The 26,882-nt window shown below is 38.8% G+C and overlaps 2 protein-coding genes and 1 long non-coding RNA gene across 5 annotated transcripts; 1 reads left to right on the plus strand and 2 right to left on the minus strand.

Moving 5' to 3' along the window:
- Positions 1 to 5,316: 5,316 nt before the first annotated feature.
- On the minus strand, positions 5,317 to 12,360 carry LOC103453831 (probable receptor-like serine/threonine-protein kinase At5g57670). The gene is made up of 7 exons (XM_029095925.2): positions 11,978 to 12,360; positions 11,615 to 11,851; positions 11,275 to 11,432; positions 11,099 to 11,178; positions 10,783 to 10,918; positions 7,295 to 7,444; positions 5,317 to 5,575 (listed from the first exon to the last, which is right to left on the minus strand). The coding sequence occupies exons 1-7, from the start codon at positions 12,183 to 12,185 to the stop codon at positions 5,414 to 5,416; spliced, it is 1,131 nt and encodes a 376-aa protein (XP_028951758.1). The 5' UTR covers positions 12,186 to 12,360; the 3' UTR covers positions 5,317 to 5,413.
- LOC139192717 (uncharacterized) lies at positions 7,769 to 10,515 on the minus strand. 3 transcript variants are annotated; one of them, XR_011577041.1, is made up of 6 exons: positions 10,094 to 10,515; positions 9,921 to 9,969; positions 9,735 to 9,783; positions 8,783 to 8,845; positions 8,406 to 8,563; positions 7,769 to 8,020 (listed from the first exon to the last, which is right to left on the minus strand). It is a non-coding gene; the product is annotated as an uncharacterized lncRNA (long non-coding RNA). The 3 variants fall into 3 exon arrangements; XR_011577040.1 differs by having other exon boundaries at positions 10,056 to 10,515; XR_011577039.1 differs by having other exon boundaries at positions 10,052 to 10,515.
- Positions 12,361 to 20,355: 7,995 nt separating the features above from the next.
- LOC103453832 (uncharacterized) lies at positions 20,356 to 21,272 on the plus strand. Its single transcript, XM_070815475.1, has one exon. The coding sequence runs from the start codon at positions 20,458 to 20,460 to the stop codon at positions 21,067 to 21,069; it is 612 nt and encodes a 203-aa protein (XP_070671576.1). The 5' UTR covers positions 20,356 to 20,457; the 3' UTR covers positions 21,070 to 21,272.
- Positions 21,273 to 26,882: the final 5,610 nt, after the last annotated feature.

A 26,882-nucleotide genomic window follows, 5' to 3' on the forward strand; every position in this document is an offset into this window, starting at 1 on the left:
TGTGGATGAAACCGCTGCCCAACGCCTCTCGCTTTTGGTGTCAATCATCAGTGGTGGGGAGTAAATTGGCCAAACCGAGTCTCGCCAAATCCTGGTGGACAGTCTCCACGCCTACCTCGATGGCTTTTTGGATTGAGATCCAGGTCAGCCATCCATCTTCATTAAAACCCTGTAGGGTAATATAGCCGATGTTATCATCATAATAGCGGGCCTAAATCATGTTGGTTTCAAATGGCTAAATGTCGGCCGGGTGGACCACAACTGATTTACCATCCCAAAAAATGAGAACTTGATATAAAGAAGAAGGAATGCAATTCGTTTGATGAATCCAATCCTTATCGAGCAAAGCATTATATTCGATTTTGGAGTCGACGATAAAAAATGCGATCATGTGATTGCGACCTGCGATGTTTACCTCTAGAGGGAGTACCCCTTTTGTCTGAGACTTGTCGCCAACAAAGCTACTCATGGTTATTCCTAAAGGAATGAGTTTGTCGGTGGATCGTCGTAATGCTTTCATGACGGATACAGGCATGATGTTGACTGTTGCTCCGCAATCAACGAAAATTTTGGAGATTGGGTAGCCTTCAATATGGGCCGTGACATACAACGGTTTTAAATGCGAAAGATTAGTCAACGAAGAACGGGGAAACAAGATATCCAAGGTTGTTTTAAGTTTATCGTCGCCGTGTGGTAACTTATCCTCCGTCGTAGTGACGAAATCAACTTGTGTTGCTTCCTCAGTGACCACATCGCCATCCAAGGAACTTGGTTGGTGTGTAGTCAGCTAAAATTCGGTCGGTAGAACATGGACCATGCTGATTTCCATATTTTCGAGGACTGAAAGGCCCATTGGATCCTGGTCGTCATCTTCTGGAGTTGTAAGGACTATATCATCGTGTGTCGAAGCGTTCGCGGCCAGCTCGATGTGTGTCTCAACATATTCAAGCGCTTACGCCATACAATCTGACGATATATCTTGTTAACTATCGTATTCGGGTTTGTATGCATCTAGTGTCGAACTCTGCTCCTGCCGTATTTTGCGAGCTCATTCTTCATAGGCGATCCGGGCATTCCTGGTGTCCAAGTAAGCGTCCAGTCGTGCCACATGCTCTGTCTCATCGGCCGTTAAGCCGAACAAGAAGACTATCGAAAAAACTTCGAAGTGATACCGAATGTGTTGAAGGTCTTCAAAAGAAAAAATGAGTTCGGCTGTGTCAATATCCTTGTATGGGTCGACCTCGAAGCTGAGAACCTTAGCTTCTCAAATGTGCTGGAATCTGGCTTTCATTGCTCGATCAGTGGTTTTTTGGATGATCTACTCAGCATCAGGGCAAGTTAATGCCAGGTCAAGAACTTCTTGGCAGGCCTTCGGCAACCCATATAAGGCGTTAGTGGAATATTTCTTGTGAAATTCTTTCATATATTCCAATGATTCGCCAAGGAATGGAAGGTGCAGATTCCGTCGAACTTTGATTAGAGGTTCTTTCAATGGTAACGGAGGCAGTTGGCTTTCAGCCTCTTTCTTAAATTGCTCGAAACGAGCTTTCATTTCCCCGGGCCAAAGAAGAAGTTTGATGCACTTCTCAGTTTCTTCAATGGTAGTTTCGAAGTCCCGATTGGTTTCCTTCTGCCCTTGTAATTCAGCCATGATTGTTGGGGTTGGCCGATCATCTCCGCTTCCTGCCGTCTCTTTCGACTGCCATTTAGTGGCCGAGATAGGCTAGGCAACTTGTCGTCGAGCCAAGCAATCTATACGCTGACGTCGACGTTTCTGAGATTTGGATAGCGAGGTATACATGCCGGTAGGAGAATTGTAGCTGTACCAATGTTGGTCACGTGGTTCAGGTGGTTTGAAGGTTTTTTTATTTGCTGATGAGCTCGAACTGTTAGAATTGCGGGAATAATAGTCCTCGTTGTAAAACGGTGTGTCGAAATCAAGGCGCCGTTTGACCGATGTAGGTCCATCTGTCTGTTTCCTTGGGCCGAGCCTATTGAATACTTTCTGGCGCTGGCCTTCACTAGGTTCCTTTGAAGGTTTTGCTCTAGTCGCCGATTAGTGTTATCATGTCGGCATCTGCATCGGAGACAGTTTCCCCTTGGGCTCGGTTAATACAACGCGTGCCTTACAATTGCTACATAGAACTATCGGCCCGCCATTTCCATCTTCGCTGGAGTCTGACATGGACTCGACTATGGCAGGTCCTGAGAGTTCGGTGGGTGGTGCATTAGAAAACAAGTCAATCTTGAGTCGAGGTTGGGAACCTTTCTTTAGGATCTGTGGTACTATTGGCCAACCATTTTCTTCGTTGTTGTAGTTCAACATTGGTTCAACTATGGCCGGTCCTGATAGCTCGATAGATGGCGCGTTAGAAAATAGATCGATCTTGAGTCGAGGCTGGGAGCTTTGCTTCCGGATGTGTTGTACTGGGGTAAATTCGACCTTCTCTTTTCTATTTCTTTTAAGCAAACGAGCATCTACCATGCTGACTGTCACTGAAGGGAATGGATCCGTATCAACCGTCATGTGTTTTTCAGGAAACTTTAGCTTGCCTTTGTCAATCCAGCTCTTGATATCATCACGAAATATGACACAATTGTTTGTTGCATGCTTTGTGGAGTTATGGTATTTGCAATATGTCCTTCCTTTAAGTTCTTCGACCTTGGGAATATTATGCCCTGGCTGAAGTTTAATGATCTTCGCTGATAGCAATTGATTAAAAATTGCTTCAGCCTTTGTGATATCAAAGGTATAAACTTTTGATGTTTTTGCTGTTTCTTCAGTGGCCGAGCGGGTTTTGACTTCTTTGGAATTAATTTGAGTCAATGCCTTACACACGTATGGTTTATCTATTACTATCTCGGCCGCGTCCACGCTGACGTACTGAGATTCCTCGCCTTCGATCGACGGGTAATTGACTGTAGGTTTTTGTAAATCGTCCCTCGAGATGGGGGTTTCAACATCTTTTCTTCTCGGAGAAAATAGTCATATTGCTCGACATGCTGGGCTAATTCATACATATCCCGAAAGTTTGCCCCCAGAAATTTCTTTTTGTATTCTATATCGAGTTCGTTCAAAGCAAGTCTAACAAACTTAACTTCAGGGAGGGGTACTCGGCACCAATTCCTGGCCGATTTAAATCTGGTAAGATAATCCATTGGTGACTCATCAGATGCTTGAACCATCCTTGCCAACGAAGAAACTGACATTTCCATCCCTGGCCGATAAAACTGCTCGTGAAATCTCTCGACCAATTCCTCCCAGCTTTGGATGGAATTGGGTGGAAGGTTGATATACCAGGCAAATGTTGAACCTGGCAATGAAAAACTGACAGTCGCAGCTTGTGAAAATCACAGTTGACATCTCCGCATTGCGCGGTGAAACGGGCCACATGTTCTAATGAGGATAAAGACCATTCTCTAGTGAAAAGACTAAAATCTGGAATTTTGAAACCTTTAGGATATTCGAACCGTTCCACGTAAGCTGGATATGAGTAGATGAATTTAGGGAACTTCGGCCCGTTTTTCATGGCCGAATCAATCATCCGCTGGACCTTGGTTATATCGACGGACGTTACTTTTACTTTCTAGTCAGGTCCATCTGTCCTGCTACTTAATCCTCCTTTTTTTTCTAAGTCAATTGGCTTGAGCCGAGTAGGAATTGGCTCGGCCTATACTACTGGCAACAGATTATTCCTTGGTGGCAAGTACCGGGAAAGATCAAATGACCTGTCGTCGCAGACCTTGCTAACTAGTATTTCAAGCAATTTGTTTTGTACCTCACTGTTACTACGTATCACATCGTGCAGTTTATCGATTCTTCGACTAAACGTTTGTTCAACCACCCTAGACTGTTCGTCAAGTCATCTTCAAAGAAACGATCTTGTTGGTGGATCAAAGCCTTCACCACCATCCTCATCACAGACCTTCACTATCCCTTCATTGAGGACGCAGGTGTTCTTGTTGGGGATTTCTAGACTGCAAAGCTGACCACCTAGACCAATTTCCTTTTCTTGGCGAGTCGCGCTTGTGGACTCAAGTGTCACGGCACTAAGTGGATTCTGTGTCTGTGATACACTTTGTCCTATGTTCTGAATTAGCAAATCGGTTGTTGATTTTTCCATAGCTATTTTCTTTTTAACCGATCGTGTTTCAATTGGCATGAACTTCGTAGTTTAGCACTGGGTCCCACTGGACGTGTCAAAATGTTGACCCTAAAAACTACCAAGCCTACGTGGTGTGTAGGCCGAGTAATCTATAAGCTAACTACGTCCTTCGGTTGAATGCAGGGCGTGCCAACTCGTCGGTCGAGCTCAACCGAGGAGTAAAATTTATTGATGTTGCGTTAGTGCATGGCTAACTTCTGCGTCTCACGATTACGACTGAGGAAGGAACACATCTCGACCTCTTGGGTTCTCGAACCTGAAGACAAGGCTACTATTTTTACGAAGTTCACAAATCGTCATCGTTGTCGGATTCGGTCACAATGATGGTATTTGTCAAAGTAAACTCACACCGAATAGACACCAAGGTGTAAGGGCACAAATACTCAAAGCGGATATATATCTTAACAATAAACATGGTTCAGCCATCGGAATGCCGAACTCTAAATCCCACTTGAGAGTATCCAATCATAAACCAACTCGGCGTGCAATGTGCCGAGCTTAATAAACTGTAACACCTCACTTCGCCGAGAAGGCTAATGATATGACCTCGACCAAAAAGGATTCAGAAATCCTTTTCGGCCGAGACTTGGATCAATAACCAGTCACCCTCGATGCAGTGCTATCTATGCCGACTGAAGATGCTGCGAGACTGGCTGGTTCTACGGTGACAGTGCTATCTATGCCGACTAAAGATATCACTGGTTGCCTTCACAGTGTTGTTTATCCAAACTGAAAGTGTGTTGGCGAAAAAAGAAAAGGAAAAAGTCTCAAGGTTGTTGAGAGAATTTGCGCAGGGCAATTGTGTGTTGAATTGGAAGGGGCTTGAACGATGCACAGCCTTTTCTATTTATAACACCAGGCACTTTCTAGACCGAGTTAAAACCCTACTCGGATTAGGATTTCTTCTTCTCATCAAACACCATCTCGACCAGTCCTATTTTCACTATGACTTTGAACCTATTCCTTTATCAAACTGGATTCACTTCTTATCTATATCTTGCCGAGACTCCTTATTGTGCCAGGATTCAATTACTCGTCTCGCAGCATGACTTGACCGACCTATATTAGAAAGCCCATGAACTAAATGATCCACAGTAACCTTTTTTGTACGACCTTCCGGGCCGAGAATACATCTCGGCCCAAACCAATATTTTGGGCCCAAACATATATAATAATAATAAAATTGACATAAAGTTCATGCCTAACCCCTTTTCTTTATAGCTCTTCAACATAATTATTACATCTAATTAACAACTTGCTGTTGATATGGAATCGTGTGGTGAAATTGAGAAGGAAGCGTTGCACTCATATTCTAGATCCTCAAAACCCCAAAACTCATCTACTTCTTCCTCTGCCATCTTCCATCTCTCTTTGTCTATTTGCCCTTCTGATTCCATCACCTCCAATACCTGCAAATATAGTGGCAAATTAAATTACTATATCGAATGTATTCATGTTAATTCTTCGTTTTTTTTTTTTGAACAAACGATGTTATCTTCACTAAGAGGAGGGGATCAGCCTAGCCTCACAATGAGTTAGTAATACTGTTGATGCACAAAACCGGAGGTCTTGGAACAACGTAAATCCGACCGTGAATCTTCAAGTAATGTAAAGAACACAAGATGTACCGTGGTTCACCCCAAGGTTTGGGCTACGTCCACACTGATATTGTATTTATCTGAGAGGTGAGGAAGAGAACCTCTGAATATGAGAGGGGATGTGAGAGGGGTGAGAAGGCTTAAGAAATGGTCTCCCCTAATTGTAAGGGTGAGAAGTCCTTTTATAGAATAAGGACTCCTCACTTATTACATATTTGCCCCTCCATTTATTACATAATTACATTTGAGTCTCCCGAGTATTTGTACAAAATCTAAATACGAAGGCCCTAAGTATGGTATAAACAAATCTAAAGACCTCATTTACAAGTAAAGAGAAATATCATTAGACCGTAGTACTAAGTGACCATCGTTTCTTAAAGTTGAACCATAATATTGAACCATAATGTATTTTCTATATACCATAACAAGTATACTAAATCCACAAACTCATTGATTAGATTGGATAATGATTTTCGCACGCTTTTTTTTTTCTTATGCTTATCTCTTTTTATTTTTGTCTATTAAATATCATAAATAATTAGAAGTGTGCAGAAGGAAAAGATAGGTGTACAACCTACAACATAATTATGATACAACTAATTTTTATATACTTCTATCTTAAACTCATAAATTTATGCAAGGGGAAATGATATGGATGAACTTTTTGTGATTCACATTGTGCAATTTTGCGAGACCAAATTTTTCAAACCAAATAATGTGTCACCAATAAGAAATAAGCACGTTAATCGATACTTAATTAATAATCCAATCATCTACAACTATATCATTTATTTTACGAATTTTGTTTAAAAATTTTGATCTCCCTAAAAGCACTCATGTATTATATATGCAAATGAAAATGACTAGTGAAGATGACATGGGTTAAAAAAAAATGAGACAATTAGGACCCACTCGCCTAATCAATTTGGTGATCACATCTAAATCTTTTTTTAAATCATGGTGCATGATTGTTCCTTATTATAGATATTCACCAACTTCCAAAAGGAAAGGTAATTATAATTAGTTTCTTCTTCTTTCAGGCATACCCCCCTTTTTCTTTTCGTATTATTTTGCTTACTATACCTGCTGCTGTAGCATTATAAACATTATTGTTACTCTTGCTCCCGTCGGGATAAATCTGACCCCTTCCCCTGTTCCCGCCTACATATATGGGATATTTTAAGAAGTGCACATCTAACCGCATACCATAAATGACTACTTTAACTAAGGAGGTCATGTAGTAATGTGTTTTTTACGGCTTAAAATGCTTTTAGATAATCAAAACTAGCACCTGGGATAAATTTTGATAATTAAAAGTGTTTTTAAATTATAAGAATCATTTTGCGTATATAACAAAAGTGCTTTCAACAAGAATAGTTTCGGGCTAAAGTACATTGTACAAATGTCAATTTTTTGCGAAAGAATAGCTAGTTAGGTGACTGGTAAATCAGAATTTTACGATTGGGAATTTGCATTCATCAATATGACAATTGACACACAAATGAGCTTATAAATAAAATAAATAGCTACCTCGTTCATAGGAGGGCGCCATGTTGGAGATGCTCTAATGCAGAGAGATCCTGCAAAGGCGAGTCTTTTCAGCTGTGTAACATCAAAGGCCCCTCTAAGCCTTGGATCTACTAGCCTTTCAATCTCCCCAAGATTCAAAATTGGTTTTGCCTGTTGAAAAACCACAACAATTTGCAAAATATAATATATATATATATATATTTTCAATTATTAATCACTTAATTAGTCTTGCTAAGATGGAATAGGATAGTGACTTGCATGCACCTCTCGAGGCGGCGTCTCAGACAAATATTTTATTATATTTTGTGGAAAGCTGAAACAGATGATATTGTATTTTTAGCTTGAAACTAGCATTCATGCCCGCGCGCGGGTTCATCAATAGTGACATTATTTTTTCAGTAGGACATGACATTTTAGTTACATAATAGAAAATGATAGAAGACAGAAATTGTAAAAATGAAGTTGATCAAAAGATTAACAGCAATAAACTACTCATTATTAGAAATATACATGAAAGTTGTCATTCACATGATCCAAATGGTAGTTAATGCAGAGGACAAAACAGAAGGAAACAAATGTTATAGCAGCTAAGTTGAATAATTGCAGCAAGCAAACAAATAGAAGACTCAAAAATTGGAAATGAAAGCAGGTAACATTAAGTTTTAATAACCGAAAAGGGACCTCATTTAAGCAGCTCCACAACAACATTTATACTTGGATGATGAGCTGCAAAAACAGAAAAGAAAACACAAATTAAACTAAAAATATAGAATTTAACACTAATCCAAGGATTAAATATTAAATATCAAATATAAAGTCATTAGGATTAGAAATCCAAACAATAAGCAAATCACAATACCAATTTGATTTTATATGAGAAGAATGAATATGTATAAATTGAATATCAATCATATATATATATACTAACCTAAATAGAAACAGTCAAATTAAAAATTAAGATCAAAAGACTGATCACACACTCTATTCATCTAAATAAACCTAAGGGTTATTATTCAGCATGGAAAAGAACATGATAGAACAAAGTGTTATTTCTAGGTTAATTACCCTTGTTACCAGTCTTAATTAATACAAATGAATAACAACTGCTCACCATTTCATCAAGTAGCACAGAGTGCAGAGCTGTGTATGTTTGAACAGCTCCAGGAATCGACGAATTCCATATCCTGCAAATTTGGACTCTTATCTTCGCCACCTTTATATACGGCTGTAATTTATCGATAGGAGTCGGAGCTGCATTTTTCATTTACCCTGGTCAAACAAAGCATAAATTTTTTAATTTCTCTTTCATTCTTTATTTATCGTTCCCTATTTTCTCTACTCTAATTTAAACACCAAATTCATCCAAAAACATAATTTTTTTTAATCATTATTCCCTATTTTCTGCGCTCTAAGTTAAACATCAGATTTACCCACGAAAAGAAAATAAGCAAAAATAAGTGGAAAAAAAAAAAAAAAAGAATGACATACCTAAAGTAGAACCAGCGCGAAAATGGCAACACAACACCTGGGAAAAACGAACAACACCGTTTCCTGCAAACACAAAACAGAACTAAATCATGCACCCATAATAACATTGATGACACACAAACGAAAGAAAGATGAAGCATCGTTTGCTAAAACGTGAAAGAAAGAAGCAGAAAAAGCAAAGGAAAAAGTGAGGAAAGAAAGAGATGAAAATGAAAGAAATAGAGAGAAAACCTCTCAACAGAAAGCCCCCCGATGAACAACACGTGGAAGACAAAAAACAGAGCTAAACCAAAATACAAAATAACCAAAGGCAAAATGGGAGACCGGGGGGTGGGGGTTCTCACAATTTTTAATTTTTTCATGCATTCAAAAAAAATTTATAATTTTTTATTGTGTTATGTGCCACAAAACATGTGGCCTGGTTTAACTTACTTTTTTAAATATATTTTTTTGTTCTGTCACCAATTTTTTAATTATTATTTTATCTTTATATGTGCCACATGCTGCGGGAGACTCGGCGCGTGGAAGACAAAAAGCAGTGCAAAACCCAAAAATAAAATAAACCAAAAGGCAAAGCAATGGGATACAGGTGGGCTTCTCACAATTTTTAATAATTGTTTTGTCCATGCATCCAATTTTTTAATAATTTTTTAATGTAAGCATCCAAAATTAAATTAGTATAAAGAAAGTAAGAAACAATATTAAGCCTTTCATAACTCTTTTTTGCCCAACCTCACCATCACTTCTGATACAATCAAATTAATCTCCTACCTACCAACTTATTTGTCAAATTCTATACATTGGAAAAAACCACCGGACTCTTTCATTAAATCAAAACTCACAACATAAGCTAATTAAAAATTCAAGGCCAAAAAAATGTTCAAATCTTAACATTTTAAAATTGGAAAAAAAAAACTAAACTCGCAAATATAAATCATTATGTAAATCTCACCCTCAAATGTTTTAAAATCACAAAAGCTATCCAAGATGTTGTTGTCCCTCTGCAAACAAATCAAACAACAACAAAACCAAACGTTAAATAATAAAGCATAAAAAATCCAACAAATGAGAATATGCATGTTTGTTTATGGATGTACACATATGTTTATACATGTACTGGTACTATAGAGAGAGATACCTATTAGCTGCTGAACAGTGAACATATCTCTTCTGGGTTCTTCCTTTACCTACACAAAAAAAAAAAAAAAAATTAAAAACCCACAAACCAAAAACTAAAAAAAATAAAAATAAACTTTCAATTCACTCAACGAACTCAAGTATAGGTAGAAAGATCGTCAGGAGAGGATCAACTTTCTCTCTTGGGCCGAGACCAAATTCCGGCGGGATTGGGCGGAATGAGCAAAACTCCGCCAAAAAACCGTCACTGTTCTAGGCTCCAATCTCTGAGCACAATTGATTTTGAGGTGTGGGTGTCATATCAGATGGAAGAGGGCTCTGATACGAATCTATAGGTTCCGACCTTGCGCGATTTCGTTGCCGTATGAAAAAGTTATGATGAAATGAAGTTTTTGGAGTGGAAGAATTAAGGAGGAGGAGAGGAAGAACAGCAGTGCAGTTGCTGATCTGCACGCAGGGAGCAAGAGAGGAAAGCAAACCGATAGAGAAAAGCTTGGGTAGGGTGAAGGAGGAGACAGAGGACTTTTAGAAAGAGAAGGAAGAATCTTTTAAAAAGCGTGACAGAAGCAGAAGAAGTTCGGCGTGGAAGAGAAAAAGCAGAGCAGAGACCCGAGATGAAAGACGCGTGGCCAAAAGGGGCGAAACAGACTTTCTACTGTAGAAAAGCCAAAAGAACACTCTAACACAGAAAAAACTGAGGGCATTTCCGCCCTTTTACTATTGCTGAACAGTGCCAGGTTCAACTGAGTTTTAGAATATATAATGTTGAGGGGTATATGTAAGTCCATCCTGTCCGTGGAATATGGTAAGTTGCAATAAACAAAAATCATATAATAAGATTTGGGAGGGTTTCCATTACTTACCCAGCCATGTAAGCTTTGGTTAGAGCCATCCACTGGTTTCCTGCCTGAGATGAGCTCTAATAAAATCACTCCAAAAGCAAACACATCTGTTTTCTCATCCATAATCCCATGCATATAGTACTCTGGTGCTAAGTGCCTGCACAGTCATATACAACATCATCGATTAATCAACAATAACAACAACAAAGCTTTATCTCACTAAGTGGGTTGGCTATATGAATCCTAGAACGCCACTGCGCACGGTCGATTAATCATTTAAGAAAAATGGTATTTAGAATTTTAATAAATCATGGATTTGATGTTTATTCAGACTTACCCAAATGTCCCTTCAATTGGAGCAATTGAATGATGAGTCCATTGAGATGGAAGCCACTTTGCCAGTCCAAAATCTGATATCTGTGACATTTCAAACAATAAAAAAACATCACATTCAATACATTGGTTTCAAATCTTGGTTAAGAAGAGAGCAAGAGACTACGATTCTATGTGAACCTGTGGTTCCAAATCTAGAGTCAATAGAATATTTGTGGACTTTATGTCCCTATGAATTATCCTTCTCTGGCAGCCCTTGTGCAAGTAGCCGAGGCCTCTTGCTCTCCCAATAGTTATCTTGTACCTTGTTTTCCAATCCAGAGGTGCCAAATCCTCATCTGCAACAAGGATTTCAAGAAAAATATATTATCATAGAAATTCAAAGCCCAATAAGCAAAACAAGATTTCTAAATTGGTAAATTTGTGTCAGAAAATGATTTATGCGCACCTTTTTAAAGAATAATCAAGGGCTAGAGGTGCGCAGAAATCATTCCCATATAAGTTATGGTGAAATGTTTACCATGGAGAAGAGAAGCAACAGAGCCTTTGGAGGAGAAATGGAAGATGAGATAAAGGCCATTATCAATACAACAACCCACAAGAGACAACACATTTGAGTGGCAAACATGGCCAATGGTCCCAATCTCATTCAAGAACTCCTTCTCTTTCCTCTCATCAGTCACAGTTTTTGTGAGCCTCTTCACCACAATTTCCTCACCATTTTCCAGAACTCCTCTATAAACTTCTGCATACCCTCCTTTCCCAACCAGATTTTTTGCCAAAACCCACATGACAAAATATGAATACTATATAAATTTCAATCACCCAAAGAAAACCCTGAAAAGATCAAATAGGTTTTGAACGAAAACAAACAAAAACCTACCTGAGCTAAAAACATTTGTGGCATCAGAAATCTCTTCATAGGAGAAGCATTTCCAAGTGGGTCTTGGAGAAATCTCTTTTGCTTCAACATTCTTCAGGATTTCATTGTTTTCTACACCTTTGGAGCCATTCAGACTAGTGACTTCCTCTAAGCTTCTCCATTTGAGGGAGAATAGCCTTTTCAGGCTGTTTGTTCTAATGTATTTCATTCCTACAAATTTCTGAATTATGAAAAGCACTTTCTCATATGCAGAGCAAATGGGCAATTAAGCAACAAATCTCCAGCCAGAGCCAGCTCTTAAGTGAAAAAGCAGAAACAAAGGGGACCAAATTCTCTCTCTCAATTTATGGAGAAAGAGGCAGAGAGAGCAGGGGCAAGGGATGTCTGTTTCTTTTGTCTTGGTTCAAACTTCGAAGGAAGTGATTTGTCCTGTTTTTGTGGGTGTGGGTGTTGTGGAACTTGGGAGGAATGATGGTTACCCATGCATGGGGTAATTTACTTTTTTTGGGGGGGGGGGGTGTTGGGGGACTAAAAGAAGCAACAAACTACAACACAATAATGACAACAAAGGTCAAGCTAAAAACAAGGGTAAATTGTTATTTGACCATTTAAACTATTACTCCAATTAAAATTGACCACTTGCACTATTTTTTTGGTAAATTAACCTCTTGAACTATTTGAAATAAGCCAATTGACCCCTTGTCTGTAAATTTCATTCACTATTATGTCAAATTCAAAGGAAAATTAATCTTTCATTCATCAATTCTTACTTCTCAACCGTAACCACCAATGAAATTATTCACATGTGAAAACAAAATAATATGTAATGACAATGTGAGATGGTCCGTCATGTAAATGTTTGATTTCTTTTTATGTTTTCTCATTATACTATATGTGAAACCGCACCCTCAATAAAGATTGTAATTTCACATTTTTGTTAAAAGATTAATAAAATTACGAAACTACCCCCCCCAAAAACTTTCTACCAAATCCGAATCCCCTTTCTAGATTTTTCTCCTCTCTCTATCTGCCACGTGGTAGCACCCTATCTCCTTTTCTCTTCCCCTCCCCACCCCCCAAGTTAACACACTATCTCTCTCAACTCACACACTCTCACTCTCTATCCTGAAGCTCTCTTGGACCCCCTCCCTCTCTTGGACCCCCTCCCTCTCCTTTTCCCGGCAACACCCACACCTACGTACACCCGAGGAGGCACACCAGCGACCTCACCACCACCACCAACATTGCGTAGACTCTCTCTCGCTCTCCCTCGTCTTTATGAAGCACGGCAAAGCACAAAAAAACCCCCCAGCGAACCCCTGAGACCTTTGAGCGAAATCTCGGCCGTCTCTGGCCACTTTACAATGCATCATAGGTACAAATTATCTTCCTCTTTCAGGTACCTTCCTTTTTATGGTTATATCATAGGTTAGTTTGGTCGATCGACGTCAGCCAGGGCTCATGAGGCTCCGGCCTTCATTCCCGATGAGAAACGGGTCGAAAGACTTATAACCGGAAACCCAAACCCATATAACCCAGGCCTTCGGGCCTTGGCTCGCTAAACCCCTGAGCCCAAACCCAAGGGAACCAGCCCGTTTCCCCAACCCATAACCCTTTTACCTTGGGTCGGACTATCAAGCCAAGCCTGTTGAACCCAAAACCCCACTAAACCTCAGGTCCTTTGGGCCATCCAACTTAGGCCTTTGACCCAATAGCTTCAAGACCAAATCCTTTTAAGCCTCGCCCCAGCCTATTAAACTGGTCCAGCCCAAACCCTAAGCCCGTTGACCGACCTTTGACCTGGCCCGTTGACCAACCTTTGACCCGGCCCATTGACCGACCTGTGACCCAGTTGACCCAACCCAAACCCGTTGACCCGTTTTGACCATTAACTTTGATCGATCAACGTTGACTTTTTTTTACTTTTTTGGGTTTTGTCCAAGACCCCTTGTAGGCTACTTTTGACGTCCTGGATCCATTTTTTAAGTCCGTTTTCCGAAATTCAATCGTTTGGGTATAGTTGTGCTTACCCGTCATTCCTATTTCGTACAGCTCTTCGACAATGAAGTATGTGTGAGTGGATCTCTTCTAAAATGCATGTTTTAATAGTAGAAATGCATACATGAAAAATATGATTTAATGGCTACGTTCTACGAAACGTTTTATGAGTAAATTTGATTTACACTTTATTATTATTATGCTTTATTGAGAATATTTTGGAATACCATACTCTATCGAATTTATGTTCTTTGTAGTATATATGATGGATGACTATATACTATTTATGAACATGTTTTTACACTTCTTTGTAGTATTTATGATGGATGACTATATGCTATGAAGATGTTTTTGAGATATATGTTTATGTTGGAAAGATTATATTCAATGATTTTTATGCTTATCTAGTCGTCACATATATGCCTTCGGGTGGGTGCTGTAGGAGCTTACGGGCAATGATACTTATATATGTCTTCGGGTGGGTGTTGTAGGAGCCTACGGGCAATTGATATTAGAAGTATTTCTGAATGAAGGCCTTCAGACGAATGAAGAGTTCTATGTGCCTTCAGGAGACACTGATACCATTATTTAGCACATTATATACGAGATATGTTTTATGGCATGCTAAGGTTTTCGGAAAACCTACTACTTATTATGCTATGAGTTTTCATAAAACTTTGGGGGATAGTAAGATAATTGTTTCAGTATTATATATATATATATATATATATATATATATATATATATCAACTTGATCCACTTATGTTTGTTTTGCGCCCCCTCAGGACATAGGAACAAGGCATACGATCCGAACTACGAGACATTTCCCTACTAGTGATATCATATCATCATCTCTATATCAACTTGGTCCACTTATGTTTGTTTTGCGCCCTCTCAGGACATAGGAACAAGGCATACGATTTGAACTACGAGACATTTCCCTACCAGTGATATCATATCATCATCTCTGCTTTGACATCATTGTAATAGCACTCTCTATCGTACCTAAAAACTCTTATAATACTTGCAAGAATCACAAGGTTGTTGTAGTATAAACGGATCTTGCAAGGTCATTCTCCACAGGGATTATTAAATAATTCGAAACAAACCAAATTTCAATTAATTATTGTAAAGTAGAATTGAGGTGATTGATTTTATAACTTACTTAAAATAAAAACGAATTTAACTATTAAAGATAAGACAATCTGCAATATTGAAAACTAGAGGGAAAAGAAAACAATTTTGGGAGAAATCAAATTAAGAAAGCACTAGGGTTCCACCATCACCTAGCAATCCTATGAACTTTTACCAATTACTTATGTTCTACACGTGCCACTTTGAAGGTTAGATTTTTCTAATTCATATTCTACTTGGAACCTCCAACATAGAACGTATATCTAACATGCAACCCGTCCGGACGTTCGGATCAAATCTGAACATGAAAGACTCATTATGCTTTATGAAAACCCTTTGAAAAGCCATGCAACCCTTAAGACGTGGTGTTCATCCTAAGTGAAATTACAATTATTAATCACAAGAAGCCAGCGTCAATTTCAGGGAACCTTCCGACCAAAATTGCATCAAAGTACTTTTCTAAAGATCCTAATGGTGATCAGGCATTAAGACAATTACATAGTTTTTATCTCGGTGATTAACAATTCAAAGTATGCATGCAATCAATCATAAGCAATTAAATAAAAATCACATACTCATGCTAAGGCTCAAGGTTTCGCCCTAGCAAAAGGAAATTAGTTACGCATATTCATAATTGAAATCATAGAAAATATTATTAAGAAAATGATTGAAAACACCTTCAAGTAGAAAATCTCCGAAACCCTAGCACTTCTCTCTGTCTCCAAAATTGCATAAAATAAAGCGTACCGAAAAACTGTAGACGGCCAAGCAATATATCTGCCCCCCTCACAAACCCTAAAAACATGTCCTTTATTCCCACTAGGAAACTAAAAATAATAATTAAATAAAATAGGAAACATAACCCTATATTAAATGGTAAAATTTGCCTAAAATCTGAACAGCCATGTTTTGGACCCATAAGCTGCTCCAAAACTGGCCCAATATAGCTGGATTTAATGTTTGGAATATTTTGAACACTTCTCCAGAAGGCCACGAACCCATCCGAAGTCATCTTGGGCTCCAGAAACGCAATTTAAGCCCAAAAACGTCATTTTTCAGCATTGTGCATCACTCCTTTATTTTATCGCCAGAAAATAACCGCTCGGTGGAAAAATCCCAAATTTTGATACAATCAAGCTAAGTGACTCATGAATGTCCTCCAACTAGAATTACTCCAAAATTCGTCCATTTGATCCTGTTTTGCTTCAGAGGAAGTTGAAAGTCCTATATTGAAAATACAATTCAAAGTATCAAAATTCTTCCAAAGTATTAACCAAAATATACTAAAATTAGGGTAAAATATATAATATAAAATCTACTCATCAGTACCTTCCGCTTGTACTCTGGACTTAGTTGTATGCTCTGAACATGTCATGCATCATTATATTCATTGTTGGCAGTTGAATATTATTATTGTATTTTGTAAGACTTATATTTGAATACTACTTTGCGTAGTTATGTGCAAAATTTATATGCATGTTTCACATGTTATTGGCATATAAATTCATTAAATGGCTTGCGTCAGCTTCGGGTGTCGGCCAGCATATGGCCATCCCGATGTCATTCGGACATCAGGATCAGGGCATGTCACTATATGTTTTCGAATTACTCTGTGTCTATATGTCAAAATTTTATGGTGGTTATAGCTGACAAGTAACAATTGATGATGAAAGGACTAATTATCCCTTGAATTTTACGGAATTGATTCCACAATCTAATGGCAAGGGGTTAATTGACTGATTTTAAATAGTTCATGGGATTAATTTACCAAAAAAATAGTTTAGGGGGTCAATTTTCAACTGAAGTGATAGTCCAGTCGGAACCATTCTTATCAATAATCTCTCTGACCAAAGAATTTGGTTGGAGCCTTGATTCCATAATGATACTAGAAGGCCATCTAAGGGTACGAGACTCGAATAGGTGCCAATTGTCACCATAGAGAGGTGGAGCTCCCATCACTAATGACATGAAAGAAGAAGGGTCTAACAAGTCCTATGAGATGAAGAAATTTCCTCCAATTCTAAAAGCAAACTAGAGGAAAAGAGGCATTCTACAAAGAATTACCTTGAAGTAAATACACCTTCACCTAGATAGACCATAAATTAAGCTCCAAATATGATAGTTCATAAGAGCTTTATTCCAACCTTGTAATCTGTTTAAGCTAAGGCCCCTCAGCATCAGGGAGACAAATGTCAGACCAAGACAAATGTCATACATTTCAATTTGAATGAGGAACTTAATTTGTCATTGTAATTTTAAGAGATGAATGAATTGTTATGTTTAGGTAGAGCTTACAAACTACCAAGCTTATGTGGCACGCACGCTGAACAACAAATGAGTTAACTACGTCCTTCAGTTGAATGCAGGGCATGCCAACTCGACGACCGAGCTCGGTCGATGAGTAAATGAATGTGTGGTGGTGGTGTCAAACGCACTACTGACTTCTTATCCGAGCAATTACGGGTGAGGAATGAACTAGTCTTGGCCTCTGGGTTCTAGAGTCCGAAGACAAAGCTGCTAGTCACTGAGAAGTTCAAGATTGTCTACATCAGGCTCAACTACTTCAATTATATTTGTGTAAATATAAGTGCACTGAATTGGTACCGAGCTGTAAATACACAATACTCAAAATAGATAAGTGTCTTGATTGTAAATATGGTTCGGTCGTCGAAATGCCGAAGTCTAAAATGCACTTGCGAATATCCAACCATAAAATGGGTTTAGATTTCAATGTGCATATTTGTGTGTTGTGTTGAAGGTCACTTGAATGTTGCAAATCCCCTTCTATTTATAAGAGTGATTTTCACCTTATACCGAAATAGAGTCCTATATGGATTATACTTCCTTGTCACCAATCTGTTCCAATCTCTTCATAGAGCTCGAGAATATGGACCTAGTCCCTTCTTCATATTTCATTCATTCTAATCCTAATCAGCTACAAATATTAATCCTCAGAATATTACGAATTTGATCAATATTTATCTTAATCCTTGACAAGTTTACCAATTGAGGACTCAATCGAATCCAACCCTGACTTTTAGAATGTCATGCTATTATAAGATTCGGCTACTTTTCCTTGGGCCAGACCGAACTCAAACCAACCCAAGGTACTGAAGGCTTCCATTTTGGCCAAGCCCAAAGAGTTACTAGGCTTAGGCTCAATTATTTTCGGCCCAAACAGTTTGACAAAACATTGTTCTTTATTAATTAATGATTGCATTATTGTAAGGGAATTGTTATTAGCACTCCAAAAATTTCATTCTACACTCCAAACTTTCTATATTAGGAAAGAAAAATACACTTGTCAGGCACTTAGAATGAGATTTTTGGAGTGCCAATAACACTTCCCTAATGTAATCCAATTAATAATCTCTACATCGATAGAGGTGATGTGGCAGTGTTAACCATTTAGAATACAATAATGTCATACAGAGGAGTGACTAACCATATTTGGTTGTAACACCTTGGTAACATAAATTACAAGTTGGCCTTAGATAGATGCTTTAATTTGGATCGTTTGACCCAGATCCAATGAGCTTCTCTTAAACTTGTACATAGGCAAAATGTTAGAATCTTTATTCTTTGAGAAAAAAGAATGATTCATAAAGTTGTTGAGGTTAATTCACTTAGGTAATAGTCGTATATATCCATTGCATAATACTACTCATGGTTTATTACATCCACCAGATTTTTACTATCTAACCAGGTTTTAACGAGGCACTCATCCTGGGTTGGTCCTTACTTTCTTACTTACCTCCAGAAGACGTATAGTTTTGACTTATTGCAAACTTCTCATGTGTTCTTCTTAGACTATAAGTTTCTCTCTCATATTGGGTTCCACCATAGCGATGTTTTGTGAGTTTTACCTTTTTATGCATTCTTTCTTTTAATTTGAAACTCGCATTCGCTCATTGTGCCAACGACTTTATCAACTGAATTTACTTCATTGCTAAAGACATGATGCGCCATTTACTTGAGTATTTACACACCCAAGAGGGAATGTTGCAGTCCTAACCTAATTAGGAATGCGATTGTGTAATTCCTTATGAGATTCTATTTATATCTTATAGATAGTTCCCAAATTGTATTGTAATACTTAAAGGCTAAGGAATTTACTTTTCAGCTACTATAAATAAAGGTGAGAAATCAGATCTTAGAATACACTGAATTCTCTCTATTTCATGCTACACCTATTTGTCTCTGTATCGTTCTCTAGGTAAATAAGGCTACAACAAAATTTTATTTTTCTTTGATAAATAATTTTCAAATACTTTTTTTCACTCCTCAAATTTTTTATTTTTATTTTTGACAGTCTGATTGAAAAAACTAAAAAAACATCAAACATAATTAAGTAAAAACATATATGCTAAAGGCTTTTTTTATTAGCATCCCACATAATGTTGAATGCACCCCACATTAAAATTTAATATTAAGTGGCTTATGTAACATACTATACAATGACAATTTCGACTTTATGAGGTTTAAAGAAAATAACAAATTTCTAAATACACCCCAAATTACTTTTAACGTATTATTTATTTTCTTCAACTATCAAAACCCCTCTCACCCTCCACTCCATTGTTGAATAAAATTCTAACTATTGAAACTATAAACACGTTGCTTGAGGAAAAAAATTTAACGAATGGAACATGATATCAATATTTCGGAAACTTCACATGAGGTAAAATTTCATATTTGTTATTGTTTTAATTATTCAACGACATCGGTAATTATTTAAGCTTGCTTTTGCTTTCCATACTACCCAATTTCATAGGAGGCCAACCCAGCAACACCTTTACCATTCTTATTCAACTTATGGGGTTTACTTTTACTCTGTTAGGTTCCTCCCAATTGCCATTTTTTAGCAGAAATCCTCTTTTTTGTTAGCAAAAGGCTTAAGAGACAGAGAAAAGGAGATTGGTTATGATGATCCAATGAAATTCAAGCTCAACAAACCAAATTGTAGACTTCTCTTTTTAGAGAATGTTAGGGTTTTAATTCTAAGTCAATTTAATTTATAAAAAATGAAAATGAGTATTATAAGATTTAAAGAATGTGGGGTTGTATAGAAAATGTGTGGTGTACGTGGAAAATATTAGGTGTATGAAAATGTGAGGTGTAAGGGTATTATGAGAAAGTATGTGGGGTGTATTAAGATAAATTTTAATTAAAAAAAGTAAATGTGTGATGTATTAAATATATGAGGTTTAATAAAAAATATATGAGGTGTTAATAGAATAAGCCCTAAATCCAAACTCACACCGGAATCAACTTGGTTTTACTTGATAAAAGCACCTCTCCTAAAATCATGAACCACCTCCCAGTTACTCCTTACTCTCACGCGGACTATGGGGGACCGAGAACGAGACAGGGACCGGGATCGTGACCGAATTCGGGACAGAGACCGTGACCGAGAAAGACGCCGAGAGCGAGACGACCGCGACCGTGACCGCGTCCGCATCAAGAGTTCACGTACACCTGAACGCACCAGACCGCGCCACACCCGCTCCCCCACGCGCTCGCCCGACCGGTACCGCTCCCGCACTCGCTCCATCTCCCGTTCTCGGTCTCCAGACGACAGGTCCCACCGGCGGCGCCAGCACCACCACCGCAGCCCCTCGCCAGAGCCACGCAAGCGCCAGCGCCGTGAGTCGACTGTAGAGGACGAGAGGGAGCGGCAGAAGGCGGCGGTTTCGAACTCCGTTGAGGGCATCTCGAAGGAGCATAAAACTCAGCAGAAGCCGAGCAGCGATGGTGGTGGTGGTGAGGGTATGGACGAGGACGAAATTGAGATGATGAAGAAATTGGGGATTCCGATTGGGTTCGACTCGACAAAAGGGAAGCCAGTGGCGGGCGCAGATGTGAGTGGCGTTAGGGCGGTCACTAAGCGGCAGCCGAGACAGTATATGAATCGCCGCGGTGGATTTAATCGGCCGTTGCCTGCCGAGCGCAATCGCTAGATTACTGGTTAGGGTTTATAATCCCCTTATTTGCTGATTGAATTAGGGTTTTGGGTAATCGCTAGATTACTGGTTAGGGTTTATAATCCCCTTATTTGCTGATTGAATTAGGGTTTTGGAATGTTCTTACTACTGCTCCTTCAAGTTTACATTATAAGTTGGATATTGTTGAGTGGTATAATGTTAGTTTATGATTTCTTTTATTCGTGTTCTGGTAATTAGAATTGGATTAATTTGAATTCTGAGCTTACTAATTTCATGTTTTGTGCTGCAATTGACTTAAATTCATCAACCTATCTATGTTTTTGTGTATTCATCCTTTTGTCAGCTATAATCTAGAGATATTAATGTGGGAATCAATTCATAATTTATGGGTTATAGCCTTCTAGGGTAAGGTTATTCATGTTTTTAGTTTCGAGGGGGACGGTTCGTTTTACTTGCGAAGTGGGATGGAGGGTTTATTTTGTTGAAAAACCCACACACTAGACTTTGTTCTTTAATGTAACCAACGGCAAAAGACTAAACTAGCAAATATTAGAAAACTTAGAAACACACAAGAATTATACTGGTTCGGCAGAACTTTTGCCTACGTCTAGTTGTGATTTCTCCTTTGATTAATAATAGAGATTACAGAACTTTTGTAAACCCCAGAACTAATCTCAAAACTCTTGGCTGTCTGGCTGTTTTCTTTCTCTCTTAAAAAAACAGTCTTGCCGCACCCTATTTATAGACATAGGGTTGGTTTACATGTCCCAAGGCTGATTGAATTCCTATTTCTAAGTGGACTAGGAAATTACACTATCCAAATCCAAATAGACTTCTAAAAATCCAAATCTAAATTGAATAAGGAAATTGAAATTCTTTCCTAATCCCTCTAGCACGAGAATCGGTTTACCTCTAGGTTTTCTAAAACAATCCTAAACCAACTAGAACATATTTGACGAGCCAAAAACCTAACAATCTCCACCTTGGTGAGTCAAACCAAGTCTTGATCGTTGCACCCCAGAGTATCTTTGAACCCTCTTGAAGCAGCTCTGGAAATCTTCAAGAGTCTTCACCTTGGCAATCTTCTTCTTGCCTCATTGCACCTCAAGTGAGGAGGTGCTCCACTTTAATCAATCAACGAGATTGATCAAGTTCAAGCAATGCATGAACTTCTTGGCTGACACTATCTTTTTAAGGAAATTTGCAGCATTGTCATCCGTATGAACCTTTTCAATCCAAATTTCCTCAGACTCCACCCAATCTCTGATTCTGTGATACCTTGCTTCAATGTGCTTTGATCTTCCAAAAAAAACCTGATTCTTTGCCAAGTGAATGGCACTTTGACTATCACACTTCAGCTTCACACAATCTTGAGTGATTCCCATTTGACATACCAAGCCACTAAGCCAAATCGCTTTCTTTCGAGCTTCGGCCAATGCAATATACTCTGCCTCTGTGGTCGACAAAGCTGTAATTGATTGCAGTAGTACCCTCCAACTGATTGGTCCTCCTGCACATGTAAACACATAACCAGAAGTTGATATTCTCGTCCGAGTCCCCTGCATAATCAGCATCCACATATCCTAACACCCTTGCACTTTCCTTTTGCCTCTCAAACATAATCCTTTGTCGCCAAGAACCTTTCAAATAACGCAAAATCACTTTACTGCATCCCAATGTTGCTTTCCTGGATTTGCCATGTATCTGGAAATGACACTAATTGCATGAGCTATGTCAGGACGTGTGCATACCATTGCATACATGAAGCAGCCCACTGCATTAGCATAAGGCACATTCTTCATTACTTGTTGCTCTTCCTCGGACGTAGAACACTGTTGCCCACTTAACCTGAAGTGAGCCGCCAAAGGAGTCGAAACTACCTTTGCTTCTTGCATGTTGAACTTCTCAAGAACCTTTTGAATATACTTGGCTTGTGATATCCAAATCCTTCCAGCTGTCCTATCTCTCTGAATTTCCATGCCAAGAATCTTCTGTGCAGCACCTAGATCCTTCATGTCAAACTCCTCGCTTAACATTTTCTTCAAGTCTTGAATTCTAGACTTGTCTTGACAAGCAATTAGCATGTCATCCACATATAGCAATAGCAATATGATCATCCCATCTTGGAACACATGATAATACACGCAACAGTCATATAAACATCTTCTAAAATTGATTTTCAGCATGAATGAATCAAACTTCTTGTACCACTGTCTTAGAGACTGTTTCAGGCCATACAGGGAGTTCCTTAGCTGACATACTAGGTTCTTTCCCATATTCAACAAACCCTTCTGGTTGAGCCATGAAAATTGTCTCCTCTAGATCTCCATGAAGAAACGTGGTCTTCACATCCATATGCTCAATCTCCATGTAATGCTAAGCTGCCATAGCTAAGAGTAATCTGATAGAAGTATGCTTGACTACAGGTGAAAAGATCTCATCATAATCCACCCCTTCCTTTTGTGAGTACCCCTTAGCCACGAGCCTTGCTTTGAATCTCACGGCATCTTGTTTATGTAGTCATTTTTCCTAAATACCCACTTGCATCCAACTAGCTTTCTGTCTTTCGGCTTAGGAACCAACTCCCAAACAAAATTCTTGTAAAGAGACTCCATTTCTTTTGTCATAGCACTTATCCAACTATCTCGCTCATCACTAGCTATAGCTTTTCGATAAGTAGTCGGATCTCCTTGACTAATGTTAAGAGCATAATTAACTTCGTCTTGGTCAAACCCAAATCTATCAGGTTTCTTCTTGTTCCGCTTAGGTTTGTCTAGTGCTATGCATCTCTGGAATGCAGGTGGATTGTTGGTTGGAGTTCGAACCCTTTGGGATGTCTGGCGGATTGGAGTGCCTTCAATCTGCCTTGTTTCTTGCTCCACCTGATTCCTAACTGGTGAACGATGCTGATGGTCTTCTTCCTCAAAACCATCAGATTCGGCCTCTTGCTCGATTTACTCCACCTGAGCTTCTTTTTCATCTGCACTGATTAATGGAATCTTTGTTGCTTCAATTTCAACATCGTCCGTCTTCTCCCTACTTCTCTCGACTTTATTAAGAGGCATGGTTGTCTCATCAAAGACATCTCGACTGACAACCTTTTTCCTGTTGTTGAAATCCCAAAGCTTGAAACCTTTAACTCCTTTCTCAAAACCTAAGAATATGCAATGTGTAGACTTTGGTTTGAGCTTGGACCTTTCATCACTTGGAATATGTGCATAAGTACTACAGCCGAACACCGTAAGCTTGGAATAGTCCACTGGCTTCTCAGACCATACCTCTTCTGCACTCTTAAACCAAGAACTGTAGATGGTGACCTGTTAATCAAATAACTTGCATGATTAACAACCTCTGCCCAAAAACTATCAGGCAATCCTACATGAAATCGCATGCTCCTTTCTCTCTCCATGAGAGTTCAGTTCATCCTCTCAACAGCTCCATTTTGTTAGGGATTGTTCTTTACTGTGAAGTGCCTTATGATGCCTTCCTACTTGCAATAATCGGTAAACTCATTACTTGTATATTCACCTCCATTATCACTTCTGAGGTACTTGAGCTTTCTTCCAATTTGATTCTCGACTTCTGTTTTCCATTCCTTGAACCTTGCAAAAACCTTGGATTTCTGCTTCATGAAATAAACCCAAACCTTCCTAGAAAAATCATCCATGAAAGTAACAAAATACCTGGCTCCACCATTTGATTTAGTTGGTGCAGGGCCCCAAACATCTGAGTGAATATAGCTAAGTTGCTCCTTGCTTCGGTTATCTGCATTGTTACTTGCGAATGATACCTTTCTTTGCTTTCCGAGAACACAGTATTCACAAAAGTCCAGTTTGCAAGATGACATGCCTTCCAACAGGCCTTGCTTGTGTAATTCTTGCAACCTTTTCTGGCTTATGTGCCTGAGCCTATGATGCTAGAGTTAAGTCTTGTCTTCTACACTCTAATTTACAGAAACAGCTGCTCCCCCGACTATAATGGTCCCAATTAACTTATACAACTTATTGGGTTGTAGGTCACCTCGCATTACCACTAGCGATCCTTTGGTTACCTTGAGTCTTCCTTTTTTAGACTTGTACTCATAACCGGCCTTATCTAAAGTACCCAAGGAAATCAAATTCTTTCTTAGTCTAGGGACATAAATGATGTTCCCCAAAGCTCGTATCATCCCATCGAACATTTTGATTCGAACAGTGTTGATTCCTCTTACAAGACATGAAGAATCGTCCCCCATTAAGACTCTCCCGCTGCTGACTTCTTTGTAAGTATCGAACCATTCCCTTACAGCACACATATGAAAAGTGCATCCAGTATCCAAAATCCAATTGGTGAAAGCCTTGGAGCCTGATGTTACTGAAAGAAGCTCCCCGTCACTTTTATGCTCAATGATTGCACTAGCTGAACCTGAGCTTCTGTCCATCTTGGCTTTCTTCTCTTTCCAAATCTTGCAGTTCTTCTTCCAATGATCTGCTGAACCACATTTGAAGCAACCTTCCTTTTTTTTCTTTTTCTTCTTGGATTTTGACCTACCTCTATTGCCGATTTTCTCTTCCTTAGTCTTTTCCCGCCCCCTCTCCTTGCCTTTTGGCATAAAGGCCTTCAGGGACTCTTTTCCAAACATTAGAGTTGTTCGAAAGTGCTTGAAAGACGAAGGTAGAGACCTCATCATCTTTGTAAGTTTCTTCGACCTTTTGAAGATTAGCTATGCAATTCTGGAACCTACATACAAGATCTTCAATATCACCTCCTTCTAGTCGAAGCCCGAATAGTTCATCCTTTAGAAAAAGTTATTGGACACGATTTTGCCCATATAAACATTCTCCAACTTTTCCCATGCTTCCTGGGCAGTCCTCTTTTCAGTGATGTGTGACCGAACTGATCTTGTGAGATGGATGTCGATGGAACTCTTGACCTTCTTGAGAACCATAGTCCATGCTGCCTCTGTCATGTTTTCCAGCTTCTCACCATCGAGTGCATCATCCAAGTCTTGTTGTATCAGTACGTTCTTCATCATCATTTGCCAGTCCGTGAAGTCATCCTTGCCATCAAAAGGCTTTAACGAAGGTCCTTGATCCGCATTCATCTTCCCTTTTAACATCGTAGAACACCTTGATCCTGGCTCTTGATACCAATTGTTGAAAAACCCGCACACTAGACCTTGTTCTTTACTGTAACCAACGGCAATAGACTAAACTAGCAAATATTAGAAAACTTAGAAACACACAAGAATTATACTGGTTCGGCAGAACTTTTGCCTACGTCCAGTTGTGATTTCTCTATCCTTTGATTAATAATAGAGATTACAAAACGTTTGCAAACCCTAGAACTAATCTCAAAACTTTTGGCTGTCTGACTGTTTTCTTTCTCTTTAAAAAAAGTCTTGCCGCACCCTATTTATAGACATAGGGTTGGCTTACACGTCCCAAGGCTAATTGAATTCCTACTTCTAAGTGGACTAGGAAATTACACTATCCAAATTCAAATAGACTTCTAGAAATCCAAACCTAAATTGAATAAGGAAACTGAAATTCTTTCCTAATCCCTCTAGGACAAGAATCGGTATACCTCTAGGTTTCCTAAAACAATCCTAAACCAACTAGGACATATTTGATGAGCCAAAAACCAACATATTTATGGGCTAAACTCGTGCCCATTTGTTAACTTGTGTGGTACAACTGTCTAGTATCCGTTTGCTAGTTTTGAAGATATAGGGCTTATATTTGAATGTATGTCAAGTATTGATAAGAACTAGGCCTTAACATTTAGGCCTTAATACTAAAAACATGGGGTGCAGCATCATTTGGCATTGCTAAATTTGCTCAATACTG

Source organism: Malus domestica, chromosome 16 (genome assembly GCF_042453785.1).
Source record: "Malus domestica chromosome 16, GDT2T_hap1".
NCBI classification, from domain to species: domain Eukaryota; kingdom Viridiplantae; phylum Streptophyta; class Magnoliopsida; order Rosales; family Rosaceae; genus Malus; species Malus domestica.